This window comes from Rousettus aegyptiacus, unplaced genomic scaffold (genome assembly GCF_014176215.1).
Source record: "Rousettus aegyptiacus isolate mRouAeg1 unplaced genomic scaffold, mRouAeg1.p scaffold_m13_p_5, whole genome shotgun sequence".
Classification (NCBI taxonomy): domain Eukaryota; kingdom Metazoa; phylum Chordata; class Mammalia; order Chiroptera; family Pteropodidae; genus Rousettus; species Rousettus aegyptiacus.
In genome coordinates, this window is record NW_023416308.1 from 118,027,847 (window position 1) to 118,041,852 (window position 14,006).

The 14,006-nt window shown below is 57.8% G+C and overlaps 1 protein-coding gene across 2 annotated transcripts; it reads right to left on the reverse strand.

Annotated features, from left to right (window-relative positions):
• Positions 1-10,143, reverse strand: UNC93B1 (unc-93 homolog B1, TLR signaling regulator). Of its 2 annotated transcripts, XM_016131987.2 has the most exons (11): positions 9,972-10,143; positions 9,661-9,802; positions 8,964-9,117; positions 6,487-6,648; positions 6,127-6,259; positions 5,688-5,781; positions 4,950-5,074; positions 4,258-4,440; positions 3,487-3,760; positions 1,584-1,702; positions 1-792 (listed from the first exon to the last, which is right to left on the reverse strand). In XM_016131987.2, the coding sequence occupies exons 1-11, from the start codon at positions 10,065-10,067 to the stop codon at positions 460-462; spliced, it is 1,815 nt and encodes a 604-aa protein (XP_015987473.2). In that variant the 5' UTR covers positions 10,068-10,143; the 3' UTR covers positions 1-459. The 2 variants fall into 2 exon arrangements, with proteins under 2 accessions (XP_015987473.2, XP_015987483.2); XM_016131997.2 differs by lacking the exon at positions 9,661-9,802 and having other exon boundaries at positions 9,972-10,078.
• Positions 10,144-14,006: the final 3,863 nt, after the last annotated feature.

Sequence of the window (14,006 nt, forward strand, 5' to 3'; positions counted from 1 at the left end):
TCACCACAATACAAAATCTCTTTATTGTTCATTTTTTTTTTATAAAAAGTCGTGCCTCCTGGTGGGCCTTGGGAATAGGACGTGCAAAGCCGCGACACACTCGGCCCAGGCCCGCAGCTGAGAGCTGGGGCAGGACCGCGGGCGGGAGGGGTGCAGCAAGAGGATCTGGTTCCTGCTCCAGGGCTGGGGCGCTAGCTGGGGGGCAGCGGGCCCGGGGAGGGGGTTCTCTGGGAGTGGGTTCGGCTGTGCTCTCACTAACCCCAGGCCCGGCAGGGGCGGGCGTGAGGAGCGGACCCCAAGCTCTAGGTGGCCCTGGGCTCTGGGAGGGTCATTTCCCAAACTTGGAGGAGAGGATAGAGGGTCCTTCCGGAAGACGGCGCAGGGATCAGCGGAAGTTCTCCCCCGGCCCCCTCCGCCCTGAGATGGGGTAAACCGAGGCCAGCGAGCAGGCCAAGCCCCTTACTGCTGCTCCTCGGGCCCGTCGACTCCCTGCGCCTGCTCGTAAGGGCAGGGCCGACGGCAGAGGCCGGCTGGCTCGGGGCCAGGCCGAGGCCCCGCGGGCGGCGCCTCCTCCTCCGCACCCTCCCCCCAGCCGCCGCCGTCGCCTCGCTCGCCCTCCGCGTCGCTCTCGTCCGAGTTGTCCTCCTCCAGGTAGCGGTAGCCGCGCACCTTGTGCTGGGGCCGCGGGATGCGAGGCTGGCGCGGGACCACGCCGCGCCGCAGCTTCTGCTCCATGGTCAGGTACGAGATCGTGGCCACCACCAGCGTCAGCAGCAGCACCGCCAGCTTAGCCTGGGCGCACAGGGAGGGATGCTGGGGACCCGCCAGCCGCCGCCCCCAGCCTCCCCTGCCCAGCCCCTCGCCTGGCCCAGACAGTCCCACCGCCACCCGGAATGGCCCCTCTGGGTCCTCTCCTCCGGGACCTCCTGTACCACACTCCGTCAGGCCAGGCTCAAATCCCACCTCTGCCCCTCAGGGGCAGGTGTGAAGATGTTGATACCTGCCGGACACAGCAGGCCTGGTGGCTCCCCTTTATTTGGGCTTAGGTTACTCTGTCCTTTGCACCAGGGACCATAAGTAATGCTTCCCGGATGTTTGTGACTGTAACCCACAATGAGAAAGTAACTCAGTACCTACACACATATTCTCATGCATACTCTCTGCTGTTTTCCATTCTATTTCATTTTTAAAAATGTGGGTCAGGACCTGCTAAACTGACCCATCAGTTGGGTGGAAGCTGAGCAGAGGACCCCGGCTCTCTGCAGGCCACGAAGCAGGACAGAGCCTGGGCATCCCTCTCAGACCCCAACATCGAAGTGGCTGGGACACACCCACAGGCAAAGAGCAAACTGTGAACCCCTTCAGACACTGGCAAACCTGCCTGCAAGAGGCCAGGCAGTGAGCAAAGGCTGGATGTGGGGCCGGACGGTGGGCTCGGCCCAGGGCCCAGCCCTTGAGGAACGGTGCCCTTCAGGGGCTGTGAGGCCAGAGTGGGCACTCAGAAGGTATCTGTTGCCTGGATGTGGGGTGGTGGGGGTTACTTAATGCCCCAGAAGCCCTCTTCCCACCCCGGTCAGCCTCACCTTCATGGGCAGGCTCCAGCCCAGGTACACGGCAAAGATGGCCACAGCCTGCCACCAGTGGTAGATGGTGAAGATAAAGTCTTGCCTCTCTTTGTCCTCATACAGGATTCCCAGCAGTGCTGTGGGCAGGCAGGACAGGGCAGGAAGGGGAGAGGTGTCAACCAGGGCCCGGTGTGCCTGATCTCCAACTGTGACCCCCCTAGGTGGGCTCTGTGCCTCGGGAGCAGGAGAAAGCGGTCCTGGTCTGCCTTGTAGTGGAGACTCGGCTTATCGCACTGCCCGGAGTGCTGAGTGGAGGAAGGAGCAGGTGAGACGATGCGGATGCACCTCACTCTGGGACATGTGTGGCCTCGAAAGTGGAAAGCGTTATGTGCAGTCACATCCTGTCCTCCCTAAGACCCCAGGGCTCCCGCCAAGCCTACACCTCGCCTAGGGCCCAGGAGGTGACCTGCTGCAGCAACAGCCTTCTATGAATCAAACCTGAAGTTGGGAGTTTGGACTTATGTCCCCCCAAATCCTCCCTGCGGTGGGCAGAACGGGCATCGGACAGGGAGTAGGGAGGCTCAGCTTCTACTCTCAGGACTGTAAAGTGGAGAGTTGCTGCAGAGATGTGGATTCACGTGTTGGCTCTATGGGTGACTTGGGGTAAGTTAGCTCCCCGGGGCCTCACTGTTCTGTTGTGAGGTTTTAGTGTGACAAAGCCCACACAGCACCTGGCAAATCATACCCTCGCCTGCCACTCAGCATATGAACGCTCCTTCCTGAGGCCCTGCAGTGTGCCTGTATCGCACAGGGCTGCTGCGAAGGGACACGGAGCCCCAAGGTCCACAAGGAAGAGACAGGAAACGGAGCTGGGCAGAAGGGGATGCCAGGACCAGGTCCAAGGCACCCAGGCTGGGTGCTGCCCAGAGCTGGCTGCCCCTAAGCAAAACAGCCACAAGAATGTTGTCCAGTATATGTGGGTCTCCATCCCAACTGATACAGATGCCTGGCTCTCTCTGATGGTGGGTGCAGGGGTCACCAGAGCCAGCCCCTGTCCTGCCTGTCACAGGCATGACCTCCACCACACCACACCCCCAAGGTGGTGTTCAAAACTGTTAACACACCGGCTCATCAGAACAGATGCCAGTGTGGAGGACCCAAATGGCTGCATCTTTGAGCATCCACTGCATCTCACTGGCATGCCCAGCTGTGGGCAAAGAACATCACACAGCTGACCTCTGACCCACCCCCTCCTTTCTGCAAACAGGGCCTCGTTCCCTAGGGCCCCCACCCCAGCATCCCAGACCTGGGGCCTGGACTCTGCTACGCCGCAGATGAGTTGGGGCTTCATGTCTGTTCCCAGCTCCTCTCTATAAAAAGTCCGTATCTGCACCCACACCCTGGGTAGGACAGGGTCACGTGCTGCTTCCCATGCTCCCTAGGGCACAGACCCAGAATCAGCTCCCAGTGTCATGAAAACTAGGCCAAATGGGCCCTGTCCCCAGGTATGAAAACAAGGTATAATGTTTTTCTACACTATCCTTCCGGGGTATCCACAGAGCCCCATACCTACTCCATGGGACCGCCAGACATCACACTGAACCCCCAGGGTCCACAGGGTGCCGTGCCCACCCATGGGTGCCCACATGAGGCCCATGGCATACAATTCCCATACCTGCCCCCAGGGTGTCCATGGCCTTCCCCATTTGTCCCTATAATGGCCACGGGACTTCCTTCCACCCCTGGAGTATCTGCAGGGATCCCCGCCTACATCTACCATGTCCACAGGACCCTACGACAGACCTCCCTGTGTCCATGGGACCCCTTGCCTGTCCCTGGGATGTCTATGCTGCCCCCAAATGCCCCAAGGTGGACCAGAGCACCCCTGCCCAGCCATCCCAGCACCCACGGCTGTACTCACTGCTGAGCCCAGTCTTGTTGAGGGCACTGCCCACGCCCCAGAGGACGGCTGCCAGGTAGAGTATCCAGATGTGCTGCAGGACCCGAGGGGCGGGGGCCCAGAAAAACAAGCCGAGAGTGAGCAGCAGGTGCAGTCCGGCCCCGAACACCAGGGGCGCCTGGCGTGGCAGCCACAGCCCCAGCAGGCCCAGGACCGAGGCGGCCGCAGCGCCCAGGCTGTAGGCCACGAGGAGGTGGGCCAGGCGTTCCAGACCCACGGAGCACACGCCATAGCCCTGGGGGGACAGAGGCGAGCATGTGAGGTGACATGGCCCACGTTCTGGTTCTCCCGACATGAGGTCTCGCTTTAGGCTACACCGTGCCCTCTGTGGGCCACCCTGGGGCCACCTTCCTCCGAGGTGCTTGTCCGGGGGCAGGGGGAAGGACGGGAAATGAGAAAATGCTTGGACATTGTCCCCAGACACCAAGGCTGCACCCTGCATGGAACCAAATACATTATGGGTGCTATCCCAGCTCAACTGTATAACACCCCAAGAGTGAGCGTGGCCACTAGACTCACTTCACAGATGAGGAAACTGAGGCTCGGAGAGGTTAAAATAATTTGTCCAAGGTAGGGACAAAGGAATTAAAGGAAGAGAAGAAAGAGGGAATAATTGAGACATACTTGTACGTACTTATAGATATATTGAAAACTTATTCGTTGTATCTAAAATTCAAATCGAACTGGACCTCCTGCATTTTCTTCACCCCACGCCACGCAGGCTGTACTTACCAGGGCGAGACCAGTGCAGGCAAAGAGCACCTCGAAGCCGCTGTAGATGAAGAAGGGCACGAGGTGCCGCAAGCGGAAGTCGCGCACGTGCTTGAAGGGCAGCTGGAAGATGTTGCCCCAGCCCACGCTGCGCAGGTCGATCTCCTCCGTGGGCCGGTACGCGGCGCCGCACAGGCCCAGCACCTGCGGACGCGCGCGGTGAGCCGGCGGGGCAGCCAAGCCCTTGACAGTCTGGCCCCCGGCCCCGCCCCCGGCCTCAGCCCCGCCTCTCAGCCCCGCCCCTGGCCCTAGACACACCCACAGACCTTGGCCTCGCCTCCCAGCTCCGCCTCCAGGCCAAGGCCACGCCCTAGCCATGCCCACAGCGCCTTAGTTCTGCCTCCAGTACCGCCCCCGGGTTTGAGCCACACCTTCTGACCCTTGGCCCCGTGTTCCGCTCCCAGCCAAACCTCTTGGACCCTGTCTCCAGCTCCACCCCAGACTAAGCCTGGTTCCCCTCCAATTTCGGTGCCAATGCACAGGCTTCAGCTAGGCCTCCCCAGGACTCAGCCATGGTTTTTGACTCAACACTTACGCCTCCAGGCCTCCACCTGCCCAGGCCGCCAGCCATGTACCTAGACTGCACCCCTTTCTCCCAGCTTTGGTCCCCGGATTTCATTGACTCCGCCTCCTCCCCCCATTCTGGGCCGTACCAGCAGCATGGCCAGGAAGGCCACAGCCATGAGCACACTCTCCACCACAATGAGGTTTTTGCTCCGCGGCAGCGTCCGTAGAACCGTCTTGTTGAAGCCAATGAGGATGCCCTGGCTGTTAGTGCCTGAGAAGGGGCGGCGGGGGCAGTGTGAGGCAGGGAGCAGGGCACCGTCAACTCAGCCACGAAGAAATGCAGCAAGGTCGGCAGGTGGCAGGGGAAGGTTAGAGGGAGCGGCAAGGACAGTGCATACAAAGGCAGGGTTCCTTTGGGGAGTGCCTCAGAGGCGAGAACCACTAGGGCTGAATGTACCCCAAAGGAAAGAGGACCTTCCCCCATCCCCCTTCCTGCCCTACTGCCCCAGGCTCAGGGAGGGAAGAGGTGCCAGTCCATCTCCCACCTCCATGTATTCCCCTTACACTGACGGAATGCCGAGGGTATGCTTGGCCCTGAGACGGATCCCACAGGCAGCTTCATCCCGAATGGGACCTCTTCCAGGCAGCCTTCCCTGATGCATCCCCTCCCCACCCCCACCCACATTCCTGTGGTTCAGATTCTAAGCACATACTCCTACAGGGCCCTGTATCTCATCCACCAGAGCCATGGGACACCAGGCTCTCAGCCCTGAACCCTGTGAGGGAAAGCATCCTCTCTATCCTCGGGAGCCCAGTGTCTGCTGGATAACTCAATGGGGGAGGTTGAACAGGACCTGGGGACCCCACCCCCCATGAGGACTAACCGCAGCTCTGCACGTGGTACAGCGTGTGGTTCAGGTCGTACAGGTAGTGATTCAGGAAGTAGATCATGGGCAGCTGGGCACAGGCGAAGCTCAGCTGTGGGCAGGAGGGCAGCTTGGGCCAGGCTTGGGGCATGGAACCAGGCGAGGGGCACAGGTATGACCTGGGAGGGGTCTGGGCACAGCCTTGGAGGGGCAGGAGCCCGCCCACCTCTGGGGGCAGCTTGGTAGTAGGGGGAGAGTACCCAGTGCAGGAGGACTTCCTCCTGGTCAGCACTGTGGACAGGGAGGGGATGCCGTCTCAGTCACGGGCGTGGGCAAGCAGGGGTTGGCCCAAAAAAGGGCGCTGTGACCGGAGAACTCAAAACCGTGGGATGGGCTCCAATGCTTGGGTTCTCGGGCTGGAACACCCACCGGCCAGGGCCCCACGTGTGACACTCACGTGGAAAAAGCTATAGAAGATGGCTTGGAAGACCAGGAGATAGGGCGCATGGGAGCCCCGCGGTGGACGCTGCTGGGGGCCCTGCTCGTCCCTCTCCTTGTAATGGGTGTACTCGTAGTACTTCTGGGCCATCCTGGACCACAGGAAAGAAGGCTCTCTCCAGCCCAACTGCTGCCAGACACCTCTGCTTCCTGCACCCGGAGCTACGGGCTGACCAGCCCCTGCATTTCCTGGGTGGGGAAACTGAGGCCCAGAGGGCAAGAGGGGCGGATCGAAGGCCTCACAGCCCAGATGTGCAATGCAGCAGAGGTTTGGCCCAGCCTCCAGTCTCCCTCCCGCCCTGGTGCCCACCAGGCTCACCTGGTGATGTAGTTGCCCATGGACGCCCAAAGAGGGACGATGGCCATGCCCAGGGCCACAGCTGAGGGCACCAGTGTGTAGTAGCGCTCCCAGTAGTTGGTGGAGACAAAGAGGGCGTAGATGCCCACGCCTAGGAACATCATCCACTTGGTGCCAAAAAACCTGTGGGTAACAGGAGGGATGCTCGTATCACAGGCCTACTTGGACTGCCATGGCCCAATACCAGAGCGGCCGCAATGCCCAGCTCACGAGGCCGTGTGAGCTGGGGAGAGACCCCTGGCCTTGGAGTCAAGGGCTCTAGGATGGAGTCTCAGAGACATGAACTTGCTGAGTGGCCTCAGGAGAGGCAGCGTGTCCACACACCTGTCTTCACAGCTGTAATGAGGGCACAGAGCCCAAACCACAAGCCTCTCCCGGCCACTGCCAGAATGGAAGGAGGTACAGTGGGGGTGAGGGTGTCGTGAGACAGTGGCTTGGGGGCATATCCAGCCCTCCTTTGTGTTCTGGGCTGACTCACCAGCCCCCTTCTCCACTCAAGCTTACGTGCTGGGACTGCAGGGCCCAACCACACGTCCAAGGGACTTGACCCAAGCTGGCACAGGAAAACTTAGGAGCAGAGAGAAGAGGCTCTGCTGCTGGCCAGGGATCAGGCTGGCACTCTGGTGCCCCCTACTCCGTGTCCGCTGCTTCCATAGTCGCTGTGGTCAGTCCGGAAGGTTCCTCCTCACTGGCCTCTAGGAAAATGGCCTTGCTGGCTCTGGGAAAATGCCATGCCGTATTCGAAGGTGGTTGAGAAGTGACAAGATACTGGCCCATTCGGGGCATGGAGGCTGGTCAGGCTAAAAACCACCCCCAAGATCTTGTTGTTTTTTAATGTTTTGCGCTCCTGGATGCCCTTTGATTTCCAGGAGGCTCAAAGAAAAATAACCCTGGTTTTCTGATACAATTACTCTCCTACTCCAGGGCTTTGGTCCTTTTATTATCCTTATTTTGCCACTTAATAAATAAACAGGCAGCCCCCTCTGATCTATTTGGGGGCGGGCAGGTCACGCTGAATGCACTGTATGTTTTGATGGAGTAAAACAGAAAAAAGTAAAAACGCTAGCAGTCGTTGTTGGTGAGGTTGCGGTTTTTAAAATGACACACGCAGCCTTTGGCAAACCAGCCTGGTAGTCTGGGCGAGGGGCACGCAGCGGGGTTTGGAGCCACTCTGCCTGGGTTCAAACCTTCAGTCTGCCACGTGCTGCCCGTGGGACTTGGGCAAGCTGCTCAATCTCTCGGTGTCTCCGCGTGTAAGATTCGAGCACCGACCTCAGAGTAAGGAACGGGAATGGGATAACACTCGTAAAGCACCCAGCACGTAGGAAACGAAATGAGTTAGCTGTCGTTATTAATAGTCACAGGTTTTCAAGGGCCATAAAGCCTTTCATAGGCTTCTGACCTAATAAAGGCACGGCTGGGGATTTATCCCAGAATTTTTTAAATTTTATGAAGGAAACAGCTACGAAGTAAACATGCAAAAAGGAAGAGCGAGCTGCAATGCCCAACTCCGAGCCCCAGTTGGGTGCCCGCATCTCTGCAGAAGTTGCTACCATCGCAAAATCTCCGCTGTGAAGACTGCGGAGCGAGCCAAGATGTGTGCGGTGAACTGAGAGAAAGCAAAAGTGAATATGGCACACACCTGCTCTGGTGACAAGGACATAAATGCTGTCCGTGCCTGCCTGTGGGAGAACCGACTAAAGGCTTGGGCGGCTTCCTTCCTTCCTTCCTTCCTTCCTTCCTTCCTTCCTTCCTTCCTTCCTTCCTTCCTTCCTTCCTTCTTTTCTTTCTTTCTTTTCATTATGATTATGATGCTGTTTGTGCAAATGTGGTCGAAGATTTTTTTTTTTTTAAATATAGGGTAACTAAACCCATCTCATCTGTCCACTGGTCTCTGGGTCCATCTGTGCACAGACTTACTCCCTGGTGGGTAGGGTGCTTCTGGGGGCGATTTTTGCACCAGCCAGGAGGCTGGACTGGATACCTCCAGGCTCACTCTACAGCAGGCCTCCTGAGGCACCTGCCCAGCCATGCCCTTTCAGTGAGAAATGTCCCTCTGACACTGGCCACAGCTGATTAGCCAGGGGTGGGTGCCTGAGCTTTGCTGGCTGATCAGAATCTTTCCAGAGAATCTGGCTCCAAAAGGTCACCGTTGCTCCAGGCCACGGAGGAGGGCACACGGATAAGCCGAAGGAAGGCGCCTAAATAAATTTTCTTTGCTTGAAACCCAGTACCCAGTGTGCCCCCCAGCACAGCTCCATTCCTTCCTCACACCCTTGCTTCACCTTTTCTCTCTCTCATCCAGGTAGGCAAGGCCTCTCACAATTCCCACCTCCCGAGACCACCAGGGCAGCCTGAGACCCACGGTCCAACAGCCCCTGGACCCCTTCAAGGTCGAGATGACAGCCCCGGCCCTCAAGGCGACAGCAGCATCACACCTGATGAGCACAGGTGTATAGAGGAGGGCCCCGATGGGCATCACGTTGATGCCGATGAGCATCTTGCTGTCGATGTCCGGCAGTCCCATGTTACCATACTTCACCTCGCGGTAGGTCTCGTCATAGTGCAGAATCAGCTGCATCTGCAGGAGGCCTGGGGACAGGAAGCAGGCGTGGAGGGGACCACCTGGCTGGGGAAGGGGAGGGGGAGGCAACCAAGCAGAGGCTGGAACTCTTTTACCAAAGGGATCCCCGATTCCGATGCCCATGAGGAAGGATGGGGAGAGCCAGGCTGGGACAAGGGCCCTGCCAGCCAAGGCAGCGTCGACGACTTGAATCCGGGACCCCTGCCCCTGTCCCTCCACTCGGCTCCCCATTGGACCTCGGCGCTCCTCATTCCCCAGCAGACTTGCCCAAGGCACGCAGCCCCCTGCCCGCACCAGGAGACGGCTCCGGCTGGGACCCGGCTGGGACCCGGGGCCGCTGCACGGTCTCGCCCCACCCCCGCGTGGCGGGGCCGCAGCTGCAGCCCGAGGGCAGCCCGCAGGGAAGTGAAAGAGGAAGGGAGGCCACCGGCCCCGAAGGTTTCTTTTTCCCTAACCCGGTCTGCGGAGGGAGGGCGCTGGGCGGGCGAGGACGCGGAAGCCTCGGGGTCAGGCGTCAGCGCCCCCGGGCGCGGCGCGCGGCGGGCAGGTACCCAGGTAGACGGCGTAGGTGAGCGTGCCGCCCGCGCTGGCCGCCAGCACGTTCTTGAGCACGCCCAGGCGCTTGCGGCGGTAGTAGCGGCGCTCCTCTTCCTCCTCGTTGTAGTTGGGGTACGCGCCCACCAGCTCGTCCAGCTGCGGGGTACACGCGGCGCTCGCACCGGGCCGGGGGATGAGGGACCCCGCACCCCAACGCCGGCGCTCCCGCTGCCGGCCGCCCGGGCGTCCCCGCACTCCCCGCCCCAGGGGCAGCATCCCATCCCCGCCCAGGGGCCCTCGGGCCCCAACTCGCGTCCCTGCTCACCGGAGCCTCGGGCCCGTCGGGGACCCCCAGTCGGTCCTCATCGCCCAGGGGACCGGCGGCTCCCGCCACTGGATAGAGCAGCGGCTCCGCCTCCATGTCCCTGTCTCGCCAGAGGACTCGTGGTGGCGGCCCCGGCTGTCCCAGCAGCAGGGCCTGGCACTTCCTCCCAGCGGCCCGGATCTGCCCCCGCCCCGCCCCGTCCCGCCCCTTAGGCCAGGAGGGTCTGCCCCACGGGGGCGTGTCCTGTGTGTGTGTGTGTGTTAGGGGATGTGTCCATGTGCCGCCAGGACTGGGCCTCAGGGACCCGAGATGCAAGTTGGAATCCCTGTTCTGCCACTTCCTGGCTTTGTGACCGGTAATTAACTCCATTTCTCTGTGCCTCAGTTTCCTTACCTGTAAAACGGGGCTACTGGGCCCATTCAGTCTAGGGCTGTATCGCCCTAGATTGCTGAGTTACTGCACAGCCTTAGAAAAGTGTTAGGCCCCTAAGTTCCCCTTAGCGTTAGCACCGTCATCCCTGGCCCCACCTCTCGGCCTCCTGTGGTGTCTTTGCAGGTGAGCAAGGAGCCCCCATAGAGCCCACAGAGAGTGCCCACCTACCAGGAACCCTCCAGCTTCAGTTTGGGCACCTGCAAGGGAGCCCTGGCAGGGCAGCTGGGAGGCCGAGATTGTGGTGAGTGCTGACCGACCCTCTCCTCGCCCTGCAGCAGGGTTCAGAGCCTCCTGAACCTGCCAGGCTGGGCCCTGCAGGGGAGCCCATGAAGTTCCCACCTTGCCCAGGTTGGCGCTCCATAGCACTGGCAGGCACCCTGGTTAGAAACATCCGGGAAGTTTTTCAAACTATGCATTTAGTTCCGGGGGTAGCCTCTTCACCAAACGGTGTTGAGAAAACTGGGTAACCACAAGCAGACAAATGAAACGGAACCTCTATCTCATACCACTTATAAAAATCAACTCAAAATAGGTCAAAGGCTTAAATGTAAGACCTGAGGCCATAGAACTCCTAGGAAAAAAAACGTAGTGAAGATGCTCTTTGACGCTGGTGTGGATCTTAAAACTAAAACAGCCAGTTATTGTGGGTAAAGGGGATCAAATATATAGTAGCTGAAGGAAACTGGACTTTGGTAAACACACAATGGACTGTACAGATGTCAAATTATAATGTACACCCGAAAATTATATAATTGTATTAAACAATGTTACCCCAATACAGTTAATTAAAAAAAAAAAAAAGCCTGTTATTTTTACCAGCAAAATGGGTTTATTCGGGAATGGCAGGGGAATTGTAATTCAGGACATGCAAGCTAGGATAAACCTTAAGTAAGTAAGTCTGGAGGACAAAGGAGAGGAATGTTACTTTATAGAGAAAAAGGGTGAATTCGGAGGGGCTGCTGTAAACAAAATGGCCATTGGAGGAAACGGGGAGTTCGAAGCAGAGTGGCTTTCCACGGGCTGAGCCACGGCAGCTTCTCATGGGCCGTGTCTGGTGCTACGCCCGGAGAAAATCTTCCCTCCTCCGGCTGGGGTAGCAATGGAGGCTTCTTCCTGGCGGAGTCTGCAGGGTATGGTGAGCGCTGCCTTTCAGGGCTTCCCAACTCCATTTTAAATGAGATTTCCTTTATTCATTTTCCCGTGAGTTCTGGCAGTGATTTTTTTTTTTTTTTTGATGTGACACTAAAAGCACAAACAACAGAAGATGAAAAATCAACAAGTGGGGTCAAACTCAGCAGCTTCTTCACTGCAAAGGACACAATACGAATGCAAAGTCAGCCTACAGACTAGGAGAGAATATTTGCCAAACGTGCATCAGATAAGAGGTTACTATGCAAAATGCACAAATACCTCAGGTAGCTCAATAACAAGAAAAGAAAGCAAGCCATCTAATTAAAAAATGGGCAGAGGATCTGATCTCAGAAGCTAAGCAGGGTCGGGCCTGGTTAGTACTTGAATGGGAGACCACCTAGGAAGACCAGGTGCTGGAGGTGTGAAAAAAATAAATAAATAAGGGATTGTAAGCTGACAAGGTCCTTATAATCTGTGAGGTCAACCAAGGGTTGCCTTGCCTAAAAAATATTTTAAAAACGAAAACAAACAAACAAACAAAAGGCAGAGGAGCTAAATAGACTTTTTTTTTCCCCCAAAGACATCCAAATGGCCAACGGATACATGAAAAGGTGCCCAACATCATTAATCATCAAGGAAATGCAAATCAAGACCACAATGAGCTATCGCCTCATGCCCGTAAGAACGGTTGTCATCAAGAAGACAAGAGATAACAAGCATTGGCCTGGGCATAGAGAAGGGAACCCTCGTGCACTGTCAGTGGGATTGTAAGCTAGCCCAGCCATCTTGGAGCATAGTATGAACTATTCCCCTTCTGGGTTTCTGTAGTTTCATTGTCTGTCCTCCCAGACATCTGCTCACCATGAACCCTTCATGTAGAGGACTGTGTCAGGCACTTAAGTAGGGGTTCAAATGTGATTGGATGGACGGACAAGAGAATGAATGACAAATATCTACCCCAGAGGGGCTGCCGCGAAGGTGGCGAGCTGGGGGCATGGGGGGCATGAATTTGCAGAGGCTTCGAGGTGGTGGAACTATCTCTGGACCACACCCAGGTGCGGGTATGGGTGAAATAAACAGGTAGAGTCGTGCCAGCCGTGCCTAGAAGTGGGAGACTGGAAGGAGCCGAAGAGAGAGCAGGGCTTGAGGTCCAGGGGCAGGGAAGAGGCTGCAGATCGGCGATGCAGTGGCTGCTGGAAGGCCGAGGCTGGCAGGCCATGGTCAGAGAGTGAATGCAGTGTGACAAAGTCCAGTCTGTGTCCACGGCTCGGGAGAGGGGGTGGAGGATCAGGAGGTCATGGGTCTGGTGGGGGGACAGGGGACTTTGATGTCCCAAGAGGATGCAGTCGTGTAGGATTCAGCGGGCAGGCAGGAGCCACAGCCAGGAGGAGGGAAGATGGCTGCCTCAGAGGGGCGGCGTGACCACAGTGAGTGGCTCAGTGGAGCCGGCGGTGGGCGGCCCGGGGTCTGCAGGCTCTGCAGGAGAACGAGGCCACCAGGAATGAGCCTTTTCCCCTTCCAGGAGCGCGACCCACAAACGCCGATTGGAAGTGGGGCTCTCAGGCCTAGGTGGAGACTAGCATCGGTCTATACATGAGCACTTCCCTTTCTGCTTGAGGCCACTAAGTAAAGAAATAATTCAGCCAAGTGCATCTGGCTGGTAGCCACGCGTCCCCTGGTTCCTCCGCCAGAGAACCCAGCACAGCCCCGGGAGGAAAAGGTCAGGGAAGGGCCCTCTTGCCATGAAGCGGGAGCCATGGTAGGCATTGCAGGAGAGTGCCGCCTCTCGAAGCTGCAGCCTGAGAGCCCACCATCTGGCACGGTGGGGGCCACCGGCCACAACCACCGTGCGAGGCCAAACCCGCACAGACCCAGCTTTTCCCTGGTTGCCCCTGACCCTCCGGAGGCTAATGACACCACTTCCTCCCTGAGACCCTCTAGCCCTGGGACCGCCTACCAGCTGGCGTGGAGGGACCAGCTAAACACAAATGGTGTGGCCTGCAGGGCAGAGAACCAAGCAAGGCCAGCAGGTCCAGACTGTAAACACCGACTGTCACACCCCCAGAAATGAGCAGCCACATCCCCCTCACCGATTTCAAATGATTTTCTCTGTAATAGGTTTTATGTTTTTGTTCTCATTATAAAAATAATAGTCGTTTCTTACAAAAAAACCAAACAGGAGAGATCGATGTTGCTCCCAATTCAGACACTCCTGGGGTATTGAGAAGCAGAAAAAGAATGTTACCTCGCACTGCGTCCCCAACAGGAGCACGCGGGGCCCCCCCGTTGTGGAGACGGTTTGAAAGAAGAGTCGGAGTCCGGAAATGTTTAACTAACATGGATAAGGGAGAGGAGGAATGGCGATGCTAGCTCCCCCCACCCCTGTCTCCATGGCTTTTTATTAAGTTTCACTACAATGCTGGCTTTGTAATTTATTAATCGTTACTGTCAGGTTAGTAAATACGAGCTACA

Coding starts and splice junctions, on each gene's coding strand:
- UNC93B1 (XM_016131987.2), bottom strand. CDS start 10,067: ATGGAGGCGGAGCCGCTGCTCTATCCAGTGGCGGGAGCCGCCGGTCCC. Junction 5,782..6,126: donor TCTTCTATAGCTTTTTCCAC/GTGAGTGTCACA, acceptor TCCTGCCCACAG/CTGAGCTTCGCCTGTGCCCA. Junction 1,703..3,486: donor CAACAAGACTGGGCTCAGCA/GTGAGTACAGCC, acceptor GCCTGCCCACAG/CACTGCTGGGAATCCTGTAT.